The following is a 22,615-nucleotide window of genomic DNA, read 5'->3' on the forward strand; positions in this document are numbered from 1 at the left end:
TGATCAGGAGGTGGAGGACCCTCCCTCCTGGCTCGGCCACACCCTGCCACGGACACTAACTGTGGAACCTCAGGCTTGGGGGCAGAAGACCTTATTTCTCGAAGACACTTCTCTGAAAGCACCTGTGCCCTACTGCCTCCCACCAACCAGGGAAGTTTTACCAGAGAGAGGTCTAGAGCCCTGTGGTCAGCCCTGGATGAATGCTGGCCCCGGGCTCCAGTCCTGGAGGTTTTACAGCCAGAGATGCTGTCCTTCTACCGTCTGCTTCAGCCTGACTCCTGCCTCCACTCCCCTCCATCTCAATCTGGGCTGGGGATGGGGAGGGGGCGTCTCAAAGCTAGAAAAGACAGAGAACATGCTTTTCTAGATACAGGCCAGGGTTGGGGGTGGGAACTAGGGCCCCCTCCTGCCTGCCACTGCAGTGGCTACGGACCGTATCACCTCTACTGGAAGAAGAAGCTGCCTCAAGAGGGTGCGGGCGGGGAGGAGCCAGGAGGTTGGGAAGAAGAGAAAGGAGAGGAACAGGAAGAAGCCTGTTGAAAAAGCCATAACCCCAAATAAAACATAATTTGGAACGGTCTACATCAACACAGCCAGCACCCAAGAAAGAAAGCAGGGGCAGGAAGAAGGGACACGGTGGGGAGATCCAGAGAGGAGAAGACAGAGGCTGGGGAGAGGAGGAGGAGGAAAGGGGAGACAGAGAGAAGAGGGAAGGCCAGAGAGAGACGCAGAAGCTGTAGGCAGAGCTGGGGGGTGGCAGTGGAGAAGCAATGGAGCAGGGCAGGGGGCCTGGGGCAGGCAGGTGCCTGAAAATATAGCTTTATATATTTATATTTATATCTCACGTTCCACACAGCAACTTACTAGGGGAGGAAGCAGGGGATGGGAGGAGGCGACACTGAGGCAGGGGTCTGGCCAGCGAGAACCTCTCACTCCCCAAGGAAAGCTGGGGGCACTGGCCTCTCACCTTCTCCCCATTTGGCCTCCGTGAGATCCAAGCAGGGCCATGCAGAGGGTGCAGGTGTGGGCTTCACCGAGGGCTGGAGCTGGGGAGGTGGGGGGACAGGAAGCAGGACTCCAAGGCCCCAGGATCCCTGGGCTCATGAGGTAGCTCCCTGAGAGCCATGTTGGGATGAACCTGGGGCTGGGCTGGGGGCGCCTGAGAGCCCTGGCTGCAGCGGGAGGCCAGCAGTCAGTTAGGCAGCGTATCGAGTCCCAGGGATGCTGCATGCTGCTTGGCCCGAAGCCGCAGGTTCTCGATGCTCGTGGTTTTACTGTTCAGGGCGGCCGAGGCAGGTGCCAGGCCTGCAGGGGGCGCAGGCAGCAGTGGGGACCCCCACATGCCCTGGTGGGCAGCGGCGGCCGCTGACAGCGACTGGTAGTAGGACTGGCAGTGCAGTGAGCCCAGCGGGGCCACGTTGACGCCCAGGTAGGGCACAGCAGCGGCGGCGGCGGCTGCAGCGGCAGCGGGGGCCGGGCCCCCCACTTCGAAGGAGGAGTAGTGCACCAGGTTGTTGGTGGCGGCCATGTGCTGGCGGAACTGCTCCTGCAGACGGAAGAGGCTCAGCGGGGAGGAGGAGTAGGAGTGGGAGGGGCCCAGGAGGCCAGCCCCCGGGGCTGCAGGCGTCAGGGCCAGGGTGCCCGGGGAATCTGCAAGCAGAGAATCACGAACCGAGGACTCAGGACAAGGGCACTGGTCTGCCAGGAGGGGCTCCCCCTCGGCCTCGCCTCCCCCTTGGCGCTGTAGACAAGACGAGCTGTGGCTGAAATCATACCCACCCATCTCAGCCAGGGCGTCCCCTGAAGCCACGGTGTCCCCAGAATCCTGGGAGGGAGGGACCCAAGCTTCCCGATAGCCCGGGCTCTGCCAGGGCCCTCATATCTGACGTCTTAGGGAGTATCCTTTTCCTGTTTTGGTTTTTGTTGTTTGTTGGGTTTGGTGGAACAAAAGAGTTCTATTGACTCTCAAAATCGTTACAACAGAATCAGATTGACATGGGGAATGGCTGAGCCATAAGCAGTAGTACAGAAGTGTCCCACCCCAAGACTCCTGTTCTTTCCAAGGGTTTGCCTCCCCTTTCCCTCTCCTGTCTGTGGTTCCCCTTCCCCTCCAGCTCTCAGCTCACAGCCCCGTTCCCCCGCTGCCTGGACGCAGGGTTTGTGACTGAGATAATGCTTCCTGCCAGAGTTCTGCTCCTTCAAAAAACACAGCCCGGGAGCCTGCTACATTTGGGGATCTCTGGTACTCGTATAGCACTCACCCAATATGCACTGGTACATCTGTACTGTTGTTAAAATACTGGACTGATAAATAGCTTCTACCCTAAGCTCTTCAAGTATCCCTCCCCTGCCACACAGCCCCTCCCCGCCAAATTCCCTTGACCTTGCCAGGATTCCGCGACTAAAGGGGGATCACCTGGCACGAACCTGCTATGGCCGTGTCCTTTCTCTGGGTCAGGGCTAGTGCCACGTGTCCAGGGTTAACTCTATCTCTGCTCTGACACCCCTGGCAGAGCCAGGCCCCTGGGCGGCTAGACCTGGCCATTCTCCCTAGGCGGGGCCCCAGACCACCCATAGCCCCTGCCAAACCTCACCTGCCTTGGGGCTGCCCCTCTTGCAGCCCAGCCCCTTGCTCTCAGCCCCAGGGCTCTTCTCGGTCTTGGGATCCTCAGCCCCTGCCCGGGGGTCTTCCTCCCGGTCCAGCTGGTCTTCGGGGGCCGACTCACTGGCCGACTGCTCAGACAGGCTCAGGTGAAGCTCAGCAGGGGGGTCGCTGCTGGGCAAGTTGGGGGGCTGGTCAGTCTCCAGATGGGTGTCTGGGGTTGGGGCCTCGGTCTTGCCTTCCCCGTGGGATCCCTCAGCCTCCTTCTGCTTCTGGAGCTGCTCTTTCTGCAGGCTGCGCTGCTTCTTCCGGAACTTGGCCCTGCGGTTCTTGAACCACACCTAGGGACGGGGAGAGGGGCAGCAGGAATGGGAGGGGATGCAGTAGAGTTGTGGAGCAGGGTGCTCCCCAAGGGGATGTGCAGGATAAGATCACCCCGCCCTCTGGGAAACACACACCCACAATCCCTTCCCCAGCTCCCCTCCTGTTACTGCAGTCATTCATGGAGACACCAGGTGCAGTGTGAAATGTTGGCTCCTGGACAGTGGGAAGCCAGACTGATGGGCTGGTGCTTGTCTGCAAGGTCTAGCTGGGCCCTACCTGCACCCGGGCCTCAGGCAGGTTGGTGCACATGGCCAGCCTCTCACGCATCACCACGTCCGGATAGTGAGTCTTCTGGAAGGTCTTTTCCAGGGCCTCGAGCTGCTGAGCTGTGAACGCCGTGCGGCTGCGACGCTGTTTGCGGTGCTGGGAGCCATAGCGGGCCTCCAAGATGATGTCTTGAAATGTACAGCCGTTGGAGGGCAAGGAGAGGGGGCCCATTTAATTATGGGAAATAGGTTTTAAATCTTACCCTGCTCTGACCCACTGTGGTCCTGCCAGAGTTAGACCCTGGTCTCTTCCCCATGGAAATCACCCATGTCCTCTCCATGTAGCTGGATTTTCAAGATCACTCCACACTATCTTTCACTATCAGGCCCACTGAACTCTAATTCATCTCTAAGAATGGCTGTTAGGAATATGCCTGAGGGGGATCTTCCTTATTTGAGGTGGGTGGGCGGGCGGGCTTTACCCTAAAATCCATACGTGAAAGTGAAGTAGCTCAGTCGTGTCCAACTCTTTGCGACCCCATGGACTGTAGCCTACCAGGCTCCTCCATCCATGGGATTCTCCAGGCAAGAATACTGGAGTGGGTTGCCATTTCCTTCTCCAGGGGATCTTCCCTACCCAGGGATCGAACCCAGGGATCAAACCCGGGTCTCCCGCATTGGAGGAAGACGCTTTAACCTCTGAGCCACCAGGGAAGCCAAAATCCATAAAGTCCTAGAATAATAAGATAAAACATTCTGAGAGTACATGATGCTGTCAATTTGGAAGTCCATGTCACAAACGTTCTAGGAGCCAATGACCCTTAGATTCTGGATACCAACAGAATGCCGCCCTGACCATAAGAAGCCAGGCTGTGAGCTTGGGATCTATCTGCAAGGTCTTGTTAGCAGGAGTCTGATTAAGTAGATGGAATTCACTGGCTCTTGATCCTATGTCCTCTGGCTATGAATTTCATCATCCCAGTTGGCCTATGAGTCTCTGATGGTAGGACCTGAGACCTTGGTTTTATATCTCCTCAACAGAAAGGCTGGCTCTGGCAGGGCTGGCAGCCTCAGAAAGGCTGGTTGCGTGCAGTCTTGGCCCTTCTAGCTGCTTTCTCCAGGAGGTAAGGACAAAGAGAGCAGGTACCAACCACCACCACAGGCTAGGAGAGGAGACAGGCCTGATAGACAACAGATTCCACGGTCCTGCCCAAGTGCTGAGAACGGAATCTCCCAGCATATATATCTGCCTGGGGTTGCTGTCTACCCTCCTGCTCTTCCCTGATAGCTCAGTTGGTAAAGTATCTGCCTGCAGTGCAGGAGACCTGGGTTCGATCCCTGGGTAGGGAAGATCCCCTGGAGAAGGAAATGGCAACCCACTCCAGTATTCTTACCTGGAGAATCCCATGGACAGAGGAGCCTGGTGGGCTACCGTCCATGGGGTCACAAAGAGTATGACATGACTGAGCGACTTTCACTTTCACACTCCTGCTCTTCTGCTTGACTAGTCCCAGGAGGATGGACAGTTAACTTCTCTTTCCCGGCCTCCCATCACCCATAAGCAAGCCCTGGACCATCTATGCTGAAAGGAACCCAAGCTGCGTCAGCCTTTGCACAGGGCCACCTTCACTTCAGGGACTGGAAAGTCAACACAACACTCTAAACGAGGAAGAAGGAGCAACTGGGTCTCCAGGAAGCCTCAGACTTTGGGCTTCTCCGTCTTCAATGTAAAGAGGGAGCCCTGAACCCCTCACAAACCAGCACTAATCCCAACCTGGGCTGAGCCCCAAGCTCATGCTGGTTACACTGGGGAAGGGGAAGGAGAGAACCCCTCTCAGTGGAACCCTGGGTGCGGGAGCAACAGCTCAGCATCCTGCTGCTGGTTCCAGGAGCTGCAGGTGAGGGCAGGGGGTTGCCGCCTAGGAGACCAGGCTGTCTGAACCATCAGCAAAACCTCCTGGAAGTCAAGGCCTTCATACGAGGGCCCGCCTGGAGCTCGTGTGCCTCTTTCTTTAAGATTAGAGGGTTGGTGGGAGCACTGAATACTCCACTTCCTCTGTCCCTGATCTTTCCTCTCTGAGCCCTGGAACATGGTCAGGATCTATAATGTCACCACCAGGCCGGGCACAGGGAACTCACTCCAAACCAGAGAAGCAGCCATAGCCGGGCAGGCCTGCACACACATTGCCACGCTGGAGACTGATGCTCATCCACAGAAAGTGACCAGGGGCTCGGTTTCATCCTCTGAGCCCTTCCCAGAGCCTTGCAGGTCTAAAGTAGTAGAAGTGGCTGCCCTGCCCTCCTTGTCAGGCCAGATCCCCTATCCAGGCCTCACAGCTCATTGCATTTCTGTGCCTTTCTCATGCTAGTCCCTCTTCCTTGCCCTTTTAAGGCTGGGCTCCTGCCCCATGCTCTCCAGGAAGCCCTCCCTGACCGCACCAGCTGATCACGCTTATCTGGTCTGCCCCACCACTTGATCCTGGCCACATTCTTTCTGCTGTGCCCTCTCATGGCTATATGGGCACCTGGTATCCCTGGAAGTACCCTAAAGCTCTCCCAGGACCATCTGGCACAGGCCCAGAGCAGTTCATCTGCTGCTTGAGGTTTGGCCTGGGACAGGATGGGGTGGGTGGCTTCACCTCTCAGGAACTCACATTCCCCACCCAAGCCATCAAATCCTTCCCACGTTCACTGAGGCACTCTCACAGCAGAGCAACCACGGGTGAATGGGAGTCGGGGGGACTGTAGCTCCCTCATGGGCACTTCCCATAGGACCTGGATAATAATTTCCTCTGAGCACCTACCAGTCCCTGCTGAATACCCTACATGTGTTACCTCAAGTAACATCCACACCATCCTATGGAATGGGCCCCACCAGCTTCCCTGTTTATAAAGGGGAAGCTGAGGCTCAGAGAAGAGAGGAGAGCAGGCACACCCTACAATGATGGCAAATCTGAGACTTCAAAGCTCAGATTTTTAGCCATAAGGTCCCATTCTAATCTCCCACCCCAGCCCTGCCTAGATTTAGCCTCACTGAGCCTCCGTTTCCTTGTCCATACAATGGAGATAATAACCTCCCTTTACTGGAGTTGAATGGTTTAATGCACAGAGAGAGAAAGAGCAACTCATGCAGTGCCTGGCCACACAATCAGTGATCAAAATGTGGGCGCTGTTACAGAAGTGGCTCCCGGGGCACTCTGGCCACTTCCCAGCTGGAAGGCTCTGGGCTAGTCCCTTACCTCCCACCTCGGTCTCTCCACCGTGAGAGGCTATTGGGCCCCTCCCTCAGAGGGCTGTGAAGGAAATCTGAAGGAAAGCACAGGCCAGGCCCAGGCCCCTGGCAAACATGGATGCTCTGGATATGCACACAGATTTTGAATTGACATCTCCCTGTGCCATAAGTGACCTGGGTCCTCCTGAATTTCATTCCCAGTGCTCCCTCCTGCCTTCACCTTCCAAACAGAGCCTTGTCCCCCAGATCTCTCCTCCACCCTGCAGCCCCCGTCCCCACAAACGGCCCTTACCAGCCAGGCGCTCGGCCAGTGTGAGCGCATGCACCGAAGGCCGGTAGTCGGGGGCGTGCTGGGCCTGCTGGGCTGCCTGCTGGTGCAGGTTGTACATGGCGCTGAGCGAGTTCATGGCATGCAGCGAGTAGCCATTCACCCCGTAGTGCTGCATCACGGCATGTGCCTGCAGACGGGTGAGAGGGAGGGGACATGAAGCCATGTGGTCACACTCTACCCTGGGGGAGACACCACCCCTCGCCCAGACCTTGGATGCCCACCTCACCCCTGAGCTTCTGCCACCTCATGGGAAAGAGGCCCACCTTGCCCACAGCTAAGAGCAAGAGGGCTCCTGCCTCTATTTATTTATTCATTCAGCCACTCATTCATTGATTCATGCAGCAGGACTTGTGTAGGGCTTAATGCTCTGGGCTCTGGAGTCAGATTGCCTGAGCTGGACTCTCCACCCTGCCACCTGCAGGCTTTCTGGCTTTGAGTAAGTCACTTAACTTCCCTGACCTTCAGTTTCTCCATCTGCAAAATGGGTTGAGTAATAGTACTTATTTCATGGGGTTGTTGCAAGGATTAAGAGAAGCCTTTACAATAAACAGGGTCTGGTATATAGGGTATGCTCAAACACGTTAATCATTGGGATTCAACAATCTGTTTACTACTTCATTCTTCATTCACCATCTTCGTTCTTCATCTCTTCATTAATCACCCAGGCACCTACTAATTTGCACCTCACACACATATTATTTGTTCAACAAGAAGCCAAGGAGGCTCACAGGGAGCCAAGTCCAGAGCTGGACTGGAGTGACTCCAGTCACTGGACTCAGTGAGGCATTTGCTCTGGTGAGATAATGGACTACAACCCTCATGTGCCACACAGCTGTAAGAACACGGTTACTATGACTGTCATATGCACACTGCCATTGCCTCCCTGTATTCTCACCATATGCCCAAGAAGCAAGCAGACCTAGAGCAAGTGAACTCCATTTACAGATGAGTCTACTGAGGCTTGGAGAAAGAGCAGTGACATGTTGAAGCCACACAGACCACGCAGGGCCTCCTCCACCCCACAGATGAGGCTGCTCCTTCAGCCTCATTCTTTGGCTGCCAAAAAATGCACATCAGAGAGTACATCCCTTCTGCTGAGGTGGCTCAGATCGGCACGAGGCTGCCAGGGCCCCACCAGCCCCAGGGCTCCTCCAGACCCTCCCAGTCCTTATGCCCACCAAATATTGGCCTGAAGTGTCAGTTTTGGAACATGGACCATTTGACAAAAGAAAGACCATGTCCAGGTATTTTGGCTCCCTACACTCACTGAAGTGGACATATCACCAAACATCCATAGCACACACACACACACGTACACATGCACACACATATTTCATGCACAGATACACATATGCAGACACTCTTCACATAAGTAGTCATACTCACACACAAATTCATCAACAATCACAAACGCAATGTCATTATTCCCACAGTTCCACACATAGACATTCTCACAGATACCTATCCACATAGCAGATGTATCTACACATAAACCTGACACTCATACACATTCATATATTACACATATTCATTCAGCAGAGACTCATTAAGCACCCACCTACTAAGCACCAAAGTCCTTGCCTTCATGGAATTTTTTTGGCCACACTGAGAGGCATATAGGATCTTAGTTCCCCGACCAGGGATCGAATCCATGTCCTCTGCAGTGGAACTGCAGAGTCTTAACACTGGATCATCAGGGAAATCCTGCCTTCATGGAATTTACCTCCCAAGCAGGGAAGGTTATAAAACCAATAAACCTATATAATAAAGTCAGACAGGAATAAGTACTCTGAAGAAAAACAGGGCAGAGGAAGAGCATATCAAGAGGAAAGGTGAGGCTATTTTAGAACGTATGGTCAGGAAAGGGCTCTCTGATATTCAAAATAAGCCACATGAATCTTATTGGGGTGGGGGGAGACTTTCCAGGTAAAAGGAACAACAAGGACAAAGTCCCTGAGGCATGAACAACTTGGTGTGTGTGTGGAACAGCAAGGAAACCAGCGTAGCTGGAGCTCAGAGGGTGAGGGGGTCAAGTGGATGAGACGAGGTGTGAGGGAGAGAAGGGGCCAGATCCCAGGGGGCTTCATGGCCCAAATAAGGAGTTTGAGTTTTATCGTGAGTATGATGGGAAGCTCCTGGACAGTCTTGAATAACATGATTTGTTGTTAAAAGCTCACTTTGCTGCTGTATGGAGATCAAACTGCAGAGGGGTCAAGAAGAGAAGTGGAAAGGCCAGGCCACTGCAGAATCCAGCCCAGCAACCAAAGGGCCTTCCACTCGGGCAGGATGGGTGGAGGTGGGGAGAAGTGGTCAGAGTCAGGATATGGTATGAAGGCAGAATTGACATGACTGCTAAAAGGTTAGTTTTAAGATGTGAGGAAAAGAGGGCAAAAAGATGACTCAAGTGGACTGGGCTATTGAGTGAAGATGAAATTAAGACACTTGCTCCTTGGAAAACCTATGACAAACCCAGACAGCATATTAAAAAGCAGAGGCATTAATTTGCCAACAAAGGTCTGAAAAGTCAAAGCTATGGTTTTTTCAGTAGTCATGTATGGGTACAAGAGTTGGACCATAAAGAAGGCTGAGTGCTGAAGAACTGATGCTTTTGAACTGTGGTGTTGGAGAAGACACCTGAGAGTCCCTTGGACTGCAAGGAGATCAAGCCAGTCCCTCCTAAAGGAAATAAGCCCTGAATATTCATTGGAAGGACTGATGCTGAAGCTGAAACTCCAATACTTTAGCCACCTGATGCAAAGAGCCAACTCACTGGAAAAGATCCTGATACTGGGAAAGATTGAAGGCAGGAGAACAAGGAGACAAGAGAGGATGAGACGGTTGGATGGCATCACCAACTCAATGGACATCAGTTTGAGCAAGCTCCAGGAGTTGGTGAAGGACAGGGAAGCCTGGTATGCTGCACTCCATGGGGTGGCAAAGAGTTGGACACGACTGAGTGACTGAACAACAACTGAGTGAAGATGGATCTTTTCCCGAATTGCAAGCTCTCAGGGAGAAGCAGGTCTGGGAAGGAGGAGAATGAAACCAGGCCTTGGGGGGACATCGTTGCTGCTGCTGTTTAGTCGCCAAGTCATGTCTAACTCTTTTGTGACCCCATAGGCTGTAGCAAGCCAGGCCCCTCTGTCCATGTGATTTCCCAAGCAAGAATACTTTAGTGAGTTGATATTTCCTTCTCCAGGGGAATCTTCCTGAACCAGGGATAGAATGCATGTCTCCTGCATTGGCAGGTGGATTCTTTACCACTGAGCCACCTGGGAAGCCTTTTGGGGACATGATAGGTATAAAATATGGCTAACTTCCAAGTAAGAATGTTAGGTTGAGGGCAGTTCCCTGGTGGTCCAGTGGTTAAGACTGTGCGCTTCCATTGCAGGGGGCATGGTTCAATCTCTAGTTGGGAAACTAAGATCTCACAAACTGCACAGCACCACTAGAAAAGAAAAGAAAAAAAAAAAAGAATGTTAAATCGGTAACTGGATATACAAGTTGGGAGCTGAGGTTTGGGTTTATAGGTTTCTGAGTGGACACTCACACAAGACACCTACCAATGACAGTTACTCACAGAATCCCACTCCATGCACCATAAACATGACCTCAAAGGCAGAGATCTAGGAGAAGAGAATTATGGTACAGAATACAATGTTTAACCATTTGTGTGACAGAATATACCATAAACAAAGCTAAAAGGCAAACAACAAACCTGGGAGAGAACTTGCCATACATGACATAGCAAATCTGACCAAAAAATAAATAGCACAACTAAAAACAAAAGAGAATACCCATAACATATAAACAGCTCTTATATAGAAACAAAAAGATGGTCACCTTAATAAAAGATGAGCTAAGAACTTCCCTGGCGGTCCAGTGATTAAGAATCCACCTGCCGATGTAGGGGACTCAGGTTCCATCCCTGGTTGGGGAACTAAGATCCCACATGCTTTGGGGAAACTAAGCTCACATACCGCAATTAGACCGCAATTACAGAGACTATACACTCTGGAACCCATGCTCTGAAATAAGAGAAGCCAACACACCACAACAAAGACCCAGCACAACCGAAATAAAAAATAAAACACAGGCTAAGTAAATGAGGAGACAACTAATTAAGGGAGAAAAATAGCTTTCTGATAGGTGACAAAAGAGCTCAGCCTTCCTTGTGACCAAAGAAATAAAAATAGAAACAATAAAATAAGAATTTTTACCAGTTTAGCAAATACAAAGAAAAACAATTACGCAGGGTTATTGAGGGGAGTGGGAAATGGTCCTTCTCCTACCTCACTGGCGAAAGAGCTCTTTCATCCCTGCATCAAAAGCTTTTAGAGAGAGCATCTCTGGACTCAGTAATTCCATTTCCAGAAATTTATCCTTCAAGTATGCAGAGATATGGATATAAGAATATTTATGATGGTTCTGCTTATGATGGCAAACAACTGGAATCCTCACTGTCCATAGACAGAGGATTAGTTCAGTAAATGAGGAGACAGTCACGAGCGCCACAGAAGACGGAGCCATGGTTTAAAACAATGATGTGTATCTGTACATGCTGATGCTCACAGTATATTGTTGAGTGAAAGAAATAGGTAACAGTATGCATGCGGTGATCCCATTTCTGTAATGTATGTATGTATAAATATGCAGAGGAAAGAAATATGGAAGTAACACAGAGCTAACAGAAGTCATCTCTGGGAGTCAGCAGATGGGATTACAGGTGATCTTCACACTCATATTCTTTCCTTCTTTCCTCTTTTTAAAAAAATAATTATTTATTTGACTGCGTTGGGTGTGGCTCTCGGACTTAGTTGCCCCATAGCCTGTGGGATGTTAGTTCCCCAACGAGGGATGGAAGCCAAGTCCCCTGCATTGCAAGGTGGATTCCTAACCACTGGACCACTAAGGAAGTCCCCTTTCTTTTTTTTTTGAGAGTGGGGATGGGGGAGGGTTATCTTTGTGTTTCCAGGGATGTGGAAACGGAGCTGGTCTCCAAAATGTCACAAGGGCCACCTGGGAAAGAGGAACAAGGGTTTAGAAGTAATTTTATTCATCCCCCATCCCCCTGCCGGGCTGGAATGCCCCTCCCCCACCAAACTCAAGAGCTGTGTTGCCTTAAAACTGGCTGCTGTTAATGTGGTAAGTGACGTTTTAATTGACTTAATTATTGCTGATCCCACAGTTTTTGATGCACGACAAGTCTTTATTAACGGAACCCAGGAGCAGTGCCTCTCTCCGACCTCAACTGCTGGCCCTCTGGAGGCCTCCAGGACCTTCCCAATCTGACATCTCCCCTCCCTCTCCCCTCCAGCCTGACGCCCTCCCCTTACCGGCTTGTCAGCTCCATGCCTTTGCTCCCACTGGGCCTCCAGACTGAGATGTCACTGCCCTTCCTCCCCCGGGACCTGGTAAAGCCCCAGTGACACCTTCTCTTCAGAAGACGGGCCTTCCCCACCTGCCCCTGAGAAGGCATCTCTCTCCTCTTCACGCTCCACATAACTACTCTCGGGTCCCAGGAAGGATGGTAACAGCAGCAGCAGCAGCTGCCATTTACTGGACACACCGAACAGGCACCACACAAAGCCTTTATGTGGATTTTCTCAGTTCTAGCCCCGGACCAGAGTAGTGTGACACTTCTATCTCCCCCACAAGGCTGAGCTCCTTGAGGGCAGAAAGTGTGACTCATGCCTTTCTGGATTCCCCACCTCAGCCCACTCACAGGGTCTGGCACAGAGGCAGAGCTCAGGAGATGAGGATCCGGTGAATGAATTAATAATAACAACTATTTATTAAGTGCCTCAGATACATCAGACATCCCCATCAATCCTCCCAATGCCCTAGGAAGTAAGGGCTGTTATTACCCCCATCTCACAGATGTGGAAACGAAAGGTGAGAGTGATTGGATAATTTGTTAAGGGCCATGCAGCTAGGAGGTGGTGGAACAGGTTTCCACAGGTGAGGTGAGGCTCTTCCCACCAGCTAGTATTTCCTAACCCCAGTCACAGGCTCTTACTCCAGCATGTTCCATTCCCTGACTTCTAGCATCTCTGGTGTGGTCCAAGGCAGTAGGACAACAGCAGAGAAAAAGCACCTCCCCCTGGTATTGCTCATACACACACGTGTGCACATGTGAGCGTGCGTATATGTTGTAAGATAGGCCATGCCAGCCTGAATCCTCCCAGCTGAGCTCCTCTCTCCCCACCTTCATGCTCTCTTCCTTCTCCAGGTGGACATCGGGGCCCCAGATCTCCTCTGAGGCCACAGAGGGGCCCTTGGCTGACGATGCTGCTTACCATCTGAGCTGCACACACATGGGACCACCAGGCCACATGCTTACAGCTCATCTCACTGATCATGCTTGTACATAGCATGACTGTGACCGGGCATGTGACCGCAGGCATCTGTGTTTAGGTGGGCATCTGTGGTTATGTACATGTTCATGTGGGTGTGCATATCTGTGGGCCGGTGTGTGTGAACATGTGTGTGTGACCAGAGGAACATACTCTAAATGTACCCTCAGAAGTCATGTGGCCCTGGACAGGGTCTGAACGAGAGAGAAAAACAAAGAGAAAGAAATAAAGCAGAGATGGAGTTGATGCAGACGGCAAGACAGATCAACACAGAAAATAAACAGATCTCCCTTACCCATTTTGGGTTTCCGCAGCACCTAGCACAGAGCCTGGTAAACGGTCAGTGCTTAGTAAAGAATAAATCTGCACGGAGGAGAAAGACACACAGCCCAAGACACAGGGCCCGCACAGCCCAGTGTGGTCCTCGGGGTCCTGGTACCACCACCTCCTCTCGCCTCAGGACTCTGAGTCTGGGACTGGAGGAGCCCTGTGCAGCAGGCACTTTTCCAGCAATAGGGCAGCCCAGACCTGCCCCCCTGGGGTCCTCAGCCAGACCCAGCAACTGGAGCTCCATCCACCCCCAGTTCTGAGAGCTGTGGGTCCTAAGGGGAAGCCAAGAGCCGCCCAGGCTGGAGTCCGGCAGGGCTAGTTGGAGCCTCGAAAGGGGGCCCAGCACCTCTGGCCCCAGGCCAGGCCCTGCGTGGGCTCAGCCCACTGCACACTCCAAACAGAATCAATTATATATTTAAAAGGTGCCGCCCCGCAATTCCTGGCGAGCCAGGAGAGCCATCCATCATGGTGCGGCCGTGTTTCACAAGCTGTCGAATTGTGCTTACATTGGTTAAAAGAATCTTTATATTTCATTAAGCAAGCAGATCGGCGGATCTCCCGCCACAGGCGCCATATAGATGGCTTTAATTTTCCAAATCTGCAAATGCATCCGTTATGTCCCCACGTCGCTGCTGGCTGCGGCCTAATGCCCAGCCAATCGAAGAATCAAGCAGAATTTTATTAGGGGGCATTTTTTATAAATTAACAGCAGCACTGCTAAAAAACCACACGTAAGGCGTCTTTGATTAAAAGCAAAGTGGACCCTCCCTTCAGCTGCACCCAGCTCAGCCACTCCACAGGCCTGTCCCTTCTCTCTTCACCTTTCCTCTCTTTTTCTGAACTTTTCATTCCCTCTCCATTTCTTCTCATTCCCACACACAGTGAAGAACCAAGCAGAACAACTGTGTTTAAAGGAAAAGAAAGAAAGCAGGAGGGGAGGAACCAGCACTCTCTGAGTGACTTGTCTTCTCTGTTCCAAGTGTGGTCAAACACATTACCTCACTACCCATGACAGCTACCGTTTACTGAACATTCACCTTGAGCTAAACCCTCTTCTGCTCACATTAACAAGCTTCAGCACAACCCTACGAGATAGGACTTATCACCACTGTATGAATGAGAAAACTGACACTGCCCGAGGCTCTGTAGTGACTAACGGGGTAGGTGGCAGAGGATCTACCTGTACTGATTTCCAGAGTGTAGCCAAGACCTAGGCCCTGGTGAGGACTAGCCCTGGTGCCAAGGGCAGTGGGAGGGGGCCTGCTGCCCTAGACTTTCTGCCCTGAGAAATGCTGCCTCCCCTTCAGCCCCAGAGGCTCGCCCAAGACCCTCCGGGGAAAAGGCCCCTGCAGCCGTCCCCCCTACTGAGTAGTTGGGAAACCAAAAGGACTGTGGCTCGGCAGGTAGAAAAACATAAATACATAAACTCAGGAGGTCCAGACCAGGGCTCCTGCCCCAACCCCAGGCCGCTATGCAACCTTGGCTAGGAACCTGCCATCCCTGACCTCTTCTGACACAACATTGACCGAAATCTTGGTCAGGGGAAGTGTGTAATCCAAGACCATCCAGCCATCTGAGGATACTGAGGAGGAGAGAGTCCTTCGTGTGTGTGTGTGTGTGTGTGTGTGTGTGCACGTGCACACACACATGAATGTGTATGTATTGGGGTGGGGGTAGCTGAAGATGACCTAGAAGCTGTCCAGCTCTGAGCTGGTGGGTCCAGGATTATTTTTTTATTCAAAACATTTTTTTAGGGACCTCCTTAATGGTCCAGAGGTTAAGAATCTGCCTGGCAATGCAGGGGACATGGGTTCGATCCCTGGTCAGGGAACTAAGATCCCACGTACCAAGGAGAAACTAAGCCTGCATGCCTCAACTAGTGAGTCCACGCTCTGTGATGAAGATCCTGTGTGCCGCAACTAAGACCCATGCAGCCAAATAAATAAATAATTTTTAAAGTTTTCTTAGAGTATAGCTGGGAATTCCCTGGTGATCCCTGGTTAGGACTCAACACTTTTGCTGCTAGGATCTGGTTCAATTCTTGGTTGGAGAACTAAGCTGTTCCTGTAAGCCACCCCACAGCCAAAAAAACTAATTAATTACAGTTGCTTTATAATACTATGTTAGTTTACAGGATTTTAAGAGAAACTCTCTGCCCAGAACATGCCAGACACTGAATAGTGGTAATCTCATGAATTTCTTATTCCAATTCTGTAAGGGAAGCACTATTATTATTCCCACTTTACAGATGAGGAATTGAGGCTCTAAGAAGCCAAGTCACCCTTGGTTTATCTGTTTGGGAACTGGAAAGGATGAGCTGCCATACCAGAAAGCACCCCTATTCCCACACCTCTTCTGAGTTGCCAGGAATCAGCAATGGGAGCATATGCTCTAAGGGAGCATCGAGACCCTGGCCTTACTCTGACCAGGGACTCTGCAGGTGCCAGGGCTAAGGGCAGACCTGAGATGAGGATACCCCCAGCTGCTCCCTCTTAGATGCTGTTTATTTTTTGGATCCATTCTCAGGTCACTGTCAAACCCCCTAACCTCCCAAATCTCCGCTGTCAGTATCAGGCATACAAAGGTGCAGAAAGTCCAGGAACCAGCTTCTCTCCCCTTGCCAGGCACCAGATTCTCCCCAGCTATGCCCCACCCTTCCCAGGAGGGTGAGCCTGGGCACCAACAATTCAGTGATTCAATACTGCCAGCAAGACCACAGAAAACAGTCAAGGACACAGTCTAGAGACACACATATTCATCATTTCCACTCCCCGACTCTTGCTTCCTCCTAACCCACTGTACCAGCACCCTCTCACCCGCTGAGACACAGCTCCCCAAAGTCACCATGTGACTGCCTTCCCCTCTGGGAACACTGTCCCTCCACCAGCATTATCTGGAGAATTCCTGATTCCTCATACTAGGCTTGGGTACCCTCTTCTCCAGGACACCCCTCCTTGATGGGCCAGGCTGGGTCAGGTGACTTCTTGGAACTCCCATGGTAGCATTACCTCACCAAACTGTAGCTGCCCATTTGCCTGTCCTTCACCCAAGATCTAATAATGACTATTTTTCACCAGCCATCCTGAGAGAGACCTGACAGGCAGCATCTCATTTACTCCTCACAACAATCTCATCCCATTTGACTGACAAGGAACCCAGAGAGATAAAGTCACTTGCCCAAAGCCACACAGCTAATCAGCTCAGCCAAGATGGAATCCAGGGAGTCTAACTCCCATGAACTCCGTGCTCACCAAGAGCCCTTAACCTCACCAGTCTGGGGCTCCTGCAAGGTAGGGTCTGGCTCCAGAGCCAGGACTCAGCACCCAGCAAGGAAAATATTAGGCATTCATCCCACAAGTAGAGATAGAGCCGCTCTTTGTCAGGTATAAACTCTGGGGTAATATAAGGAGTAGCAGCTCCAGAGGCTCCAATTCTAGCAGAATGGTCAGATGGTCTAAAGTCCTGGGTGAGGGGAGACCAGCTCTGGGAGATATGAGAAGGCCAGCAGAACCCAGAACTGAGTGAGCTAAGGCCCCCAGTCTCCTCCTCACCTGCCTGTACTGCCCTACTCCTATGGACGACCCCATGACCCCACCAGAAGCCAAGCCACCTCCTGGCCATAGCTTCAGCCCTGATTTTGCCACAGACTGAGCCCTGATCCTGTCCCACACCAAGCCCTGGCCATTCCTCCCATCCTGACTATGTCCCCGCTCCCCAAGTGGCATTTGATACCAGCACCATGACTCGCACATTGCTACCGTTAACCCCACACTGCTTGATCCATGTGCTGAGGGAACGGGCTATTGGGGTCCAAAATCTCCAGCATCCTCCTTCCAGTTCAGCTGAGGGACCCCAAAGTGGCCCCAAAGTTAGAGCCAAGGACCTCAGACGGTGAGCTTCAGACTGTGTGGCTTTGCCAGGGTCAGATCTCCAAGCCCTAGAGCTCTTCAGTTTCTGAAAGGATATGCTCACCTCTCGGTTTGGGATGTTGACAGAGAGGGGAGGGAAAGACCTCCATCAGGGAGAGCTCCAGAGTTCTGGGTGGGTCTCAGGGCAGACCCCACCCCTGGGGCCCTCTGGAAGAGCCCAGGCGCTTAGTTCCCTACACAAACTGTTATCCATTAACATCCAATTATCCCTCGGTCCGAGCCATTAATTATAAATCAGCCGCTAATTGGGGTAATTAGCCCCCTGCAGGCTAATGGGCCGAGACTGAGGGAGGCCCCTCCACCTACTATTCTCGGATTTTCTGAGGTGCTTAATGTTGGGGGTGGGGTACGGTGCAAAGAAATCAGGCGGCTGCAGATTTTTTTTTTTTTTTAAGGCAGCAAAATGCGTCAGGGGTAGGACGGGAAGATGAAAAGGGCCAATTTTTGTTTCTCCTCGAATCCCATCCAGTGTGTGCTCTGGAGGACAGGCTGGCTCAGGGGAGGTCTGACCGCAGGCCCTGGGAACCGAACTGGCGGGATAATTGCTTGATTCTCCACTTCCTTTCCAGCAGAGATGCAGCTAGAAAGCCAGAGAAGACCCAGGAGACCAGGACGGACCCGGAGTGGAGCGGCGCACGAGTCAGCCGCCAGCACGTTCCCGCGTCTCACCTGCACAGAGGAGCTGGCCCTACTCGCCTGGTTTGCCCCGGGTCTGGAGTCCCGCACGGACGAGTTGGGTCGCTCCAGGATCATGGAGACCCAGGCCTGGCCAGCCCGGAAACAGAGACTGCAGAGTCTCCGCAGAGCCACAGCTCCAAGCTCAGGTCTGGGCCTCCGGCAACTGGTGGGGTGTCTTGCTGACTTGGAGACCCTGGATCCCACTCTGTGCACAGACAGACTTATGGATAGGTAGGTAAAGGGTCACACAGCCACAGGGACTCAGACAACCCTGATGCATAGAGCTGCGGGAGCTGGAAGGGGCCTCCAGACCCCGTGGGCTCCAATGACCTAGCAACACACCGAAGCAGCGCCTGTGGCAGCAGTAAACTACTTGCAAGTAGTGACTCTGTCTGGGAAAAATGCACTCTGGCCAAGTGACGGCAGATCCAGGGGACTCTTCCCTGCCGCTGCCAGAAGAACAGGTGGGCCAGAGCTGTGATCCTGGGTCTGTGTGAGCTGGAATGTCCACCCATCCGGCAGCACTGGGCCAAGTCAAATAAGTTGTCGGAAGAGCAGAGGGGTGACTAGTGGAAAGACAGCTCGCTGGATGGCGGGGGTGCAGAATAGGATAACAGAGAACCCAACTCACCCGTCTTACCCAAGGGGAAACTGAGGCTGAGGGAGGAGCAATGACCTGCCCAAGGTCAGAGATTAGGGTACTCACTGCAGGACGAAGGTCGAGACCGGACCACACGCTCAGCTTGCCTCTCACGGTCCCCCCAGTACCCCTCCCTAACCCGCCCGCCTACTCAGTAATGGGCTTTGGCGGGCGGCGGGCGGCGTCGCCCGGGGCCTTGATTAGATATTTATTGCTGTCATTTACATGGGCACCGCAGGGCGGCCGAGCGGGACTGTGAGAAGGAGAGGGGAAAGGAGGGGGAGAGGACTGGGAACCTGGGGGAAGTGGGGGTTGGCTCCACCAAGACCAGAGACTTCCTGGAAGGGGTGAGAGGAGGAGAGAGTGGTGAGTCCCCAGGCTAGTGGTGGGAATGGGGGTGGGGGGAGCAGAAATGAGGATGGGAGTTATGGACTGAAGCCCCTGGGCTGAAACGGTTGAAGGGAGAAGGGGGACTGTTGGGCCTCAGATAGGTGCCCTGGGAGTGTCTGGTGTGATATGCCTGAGTGATCGTGTAAGTTCAACCTGTATACACACAGCAGTGTCTGTCTAAGGAGTTTTGTGAGTGTGTGTCCAGCAGATTTACCTGTGTGTCCTATGTGTATGTTTCTCTACCTACGTGACTTCTCACCTGGGTGTGTCCTTGTTAGCCACCCCTAGTTCAGGTAACACTAACCCATGCCTTTGACTCTGGGTGGTGGTCAGTTATACATGTGTGTGTGTGTCGCTGTGTGTCTGTCCATCTGGATGGCTACAAAATGTGTGAGTGTGTGTACAGGACTAGCTCAGAGATTGAGGGGGAGTTTCTTCCCCTCCTTCAGGTTCTGCAACCTACAGGCAAGTCCGAGTGCTCTAACCACCAAACTCAATTGGTTTAAGGGTGGTAGGCTGATCCTCCATTCCAGACCTGACAGGACCAGAGAACTGTAAGTTCAGGCTCCTCTGGAAGCTTTTGTTTCTTAAAGATTCACTAAGCGTCGTGTGACGGGATGTACGGGGCCAGGTCTCCGAAGCCAGTTATGTTCTCATCGGATCAGAGAAACGGCTACAGTTTCAAGACTACACAGGATTCTGCGTATGAAAGTGGTGGGCACCAGTGCAGGGATTCTCCCAAAACTCACCCTTCACCCTCGAAGCTGACTGGCCAGCCTGAGGTCCGGTGGGGCCCATGTGGAGGCCCGGGTGCTCACCTTTGAAGCCGCCTTCGCCCAGGGCGGGTTTCCTCTCCTATGCACTTTTGCCCTCTGTTCCACTTTCTCCGCAGTGTCTGTGCGGCTGCACAGTTCCCACTTCCCAGCAGGATTCGGTGCCCATAATGTCTGAGGGGGTGACGGAAGGTGTTTACCCCCAATCGGAGTAGTGAATCCCTGCCTCTTGTCCAGAGACTGTATCTGCCCCAGCCACGGAGATTTGAGCCAATTATTCGGAAAATTTGCTCTCACTGGGCAGCAAATTCGATTTTTTTTTCCTGACCTCCTACATGCACATAAGCACAGCTGGTTTGCAGAGAGAGGAGGTAGGAACCAAATTCACCGACCCTTTGGTCAGACTGCCTTCTCCTTTGGGGGAAGACTGAGGATGAAGAGAAGTAAAATGCAAATCCCTGCAAAATTGAAAACAACTCTTCAGCCCACTCCACCTAAAACTAATAGGCGACAAAACCTAGGAAGATGCTGGGTCCAGCCAACCCGGCTACAGCGCATAGGCTCCAGAGCTCCAGTAAGAAAGACACTGGGTGACCCGGCCGTCAGGGCTGCAAACTGGGAACCTATGCAATTTCGCGGCTGCGGGGCAAACATGCCAACCGGGCCACTATACGGCCAGCTCGAAAGGCCCATAGAGGCAGTAAAGCCCTCCGCTCTCCCCGACGTCCTTAACCCAGGGTCTCCTCAGAAAACCAGCACTACTAGCCCGATAGACCCCGTGCCTCTGCAGAATTTTTCTAAAACGAAAAAGATAGTCCCATGCTCTGGGCGGACCGGCGCTCGAGGCTCCACTGGCTCCCTACTTTGGGGGATTCGAAACCCGAGCAAAGGGTGGGAAGGGCGCAGATTTCGGCCTCCTCCCACTCCCCAATGCGGGATTCCCCCATCGGACGAACAACGAACCTGAGGAACACACACACACAACCACCACCACCACCACCATCAGAATCAGGGCAAGTTCGGGTCCCAGATGTGGGGACAATTTAGAGGAGGAGAGATTCCGCTCGGCCCCCTAAATGCACCACCAGGGCCGCAGCGGCCCCTGCGCAGAGCCCGGAAACTCCCGAGGGAAGAGAAAGTTCAGCTAGCAGAGTCCGGGAAACCGCCTGTCCCCGTCCAGAACTGGGTCACAGCTACCCGCCATGGGAGGCCCAGGGAGGAGAGTCCTGGGCAGGCAATGCCCCCTGCCCCTTGACCGCTTCACCCGAAGCACCACGAAGAGGCTGCGGGTGCTGGCCCCAGCCTGCCGTTCCACACGCAGCTCACCCGACGCACTCCAGTCGAGGCCGCCGGAGGCAAAACGAATTCCGGGGGACTAGGCCCGCTGCGCCCCAAACACCCACCTGGGGGACTCCAGCCCTAGGCTACATTTACGAGGACAGAAGCTGGATGAGCGCTGAACCACCCCCAACCGGAGAATTCTTGCAGAATCGAAGTCCGGAGAGAAAAGGCTCACTCGCCGCGGGTGGCGTGTGTACCGGGACCGCGCAGCCCGGACCGATGCAGGATCCCGGGTAATGCCCGGGGCATCGGGCAGTTCGCTAAGCGGCGTGGATGCGGAAGCTGGGGAGGCATGGGGGCGATCCCTGCGCTTTCCCGGCAGGGACCTGGGCTGCGGGCCGTGCCCCCTCCCCAGCCCCGGCCCCGGGCTCCGCGACGCCCCGAGGCCGCATCTGCTCCGCATTACCCCCGGCCACCTCCTCCCCGCCCCCCTCCAAACTGAGAAGGATTTGTCTCCGGTTAATATCCAAACCTTTTTTGTATTTATTTTTTTTCAGGGGCGAAGTAATATCTTCCAAATGAGGCAAAACCGTGACGGATCCGAAGCGTTCTCTGCGGGTGCCTGCGTCTCCGCGAGTCGCGGCTTCCGTCTGGGCCTCCGCGCGTTTTCTGCCCACGGCTCTCTCTTTTCCCTCTTTCTGCCTCGGAATTTCGAATTCTGCTTTCGGTCTGGCTCCTTGGGCTGTTCCCTCTCTCTGCCTCCGTCGTCAGTCCTAGGTATCACTCCCTCCGTCTCACCCTACGCGTCTCCCGATCTCTCCCTGCCTCTGTCTCCCTGGCCTGTCCCTCCTTCCTCTCTGCCCTTCGCAGTCTGTTTGTCCGTCTCCAAGTCCCCAGCCCCAAGCAAACTTTCCGGTCCTCCCGGCGGATCGGGGACTGCAGGACCACTAGAGGGGTGGCGGTCCCCAGAGTTCTCCGCCCGCGTCCTCCCCGTCCCGGCGCCCCTCCCAGCTCGGCCCCGCCGGCCGTACCCGCTCGCACCTGGTCTCCCCGGCCCGCGCCGCCGTCGCCGCTGCCATCTACGCGCGCCTTGGTCGGGGCTGGAGTTTTAAACGGCGTTTCCCGGGCGCCCCGCGCGGGCCCACGCGCTCCCCAATGGCCCGGGTGGCTGCCAATCACGCGCCGCTCCCGCCCCCGCCCCCGCCCCGCCCCGCTGGTGCTGCAGAGCGGCTCTCGGCCTAGGCTGCCGGGGTCCGACAGTCCGTGGGTCGTGGGTCGGTGGGCTCCAGCCTCGTCGGTCACCTCCTCCGAATCTCCGAATCTCCGTCTCCCGGTCCCCGGATCTCTGCCTCTCTCGGGTCTTCAGAAGCCGTAGGCCAATCCCTAGGGCAAGGAGGGGGTCTTAAGAAACCTTCTCCCTTTAAAAGCCTCACCCGCGTCTGGACACTTGGCACCAGACAGGGTCAGCAAGTGATGGCCTGGG

At 53.6% G+C, this 22,615-nt stretch overlaps 1 protein-coding gene and 1 non-coding gene across 3 annotated transcripts; one reads left to right on the plus strand and one right to left on the minus strand.

Moving 5' to 3' along the window:
- Window positions 1–672: 672 nt before the first annotated feature.
- On the minus strand, window positions 673–22,215 carry DMBX1 (diencephalon/mesencephalon homeobox 1). Of its 2 annotated transcripts, XM_043447680.1 has the most exons (5): window positions 22,174–22,215; window positions 6,717–6,882; window positions 3,203–3,381; window positions 2,595–2,943; window positions 673–1,650 (listed from the first exon to the last, which is right to left on the minus strand). In XM_043447680.1, exons 2-5 carry the CDS (start codon window positions 6,868–6,870, stop codon window positions 1,193–1,195), a joined length of 1,140 nt encoding a protein of 379 aa, XP_043303615.1. In that variant the 5' UTR covers window positions 6,871–6,882; window positions 22,174–22,215; the 3' UTR covers window positions 673–1,192. The 2 variants fall into 2 exon arrangements, with proteins under 2 accessions (XP_043303615.1, XP_043303624.1); XM_043447689.1 differs by lacking the exon at window positions 22,174–22,215 and having other exon boundaries at window positions 1,064–1,650; window positions 3,203–3,398; window positions 6,719–6,875.
- Window positions 4,471–4,542, plus strand: TRNAC-GCA. Its single transcript has one exon. It is a non-coding gene; the product is annotated as a tRNA-Cys (tRNA).
- Window positions 22,216–22,615: the final 400 nt, after the last annotated feature.

Source organism: Cervus canadensis, chromosome 2 (assembly GCF_019320065.1).
Source record: "Cervus canadensis isolate Bull #8, Minnesota chromosome 2, ASM1932006v1, whole genome shotgun sequence".
Taxonomy (NCBI): domain Eukaryota; kingdom Metazoa; phylum Chordata; class Mammalia; order Artiodactyla; family Cervidae; genus Cervus; species Cervus canadensis.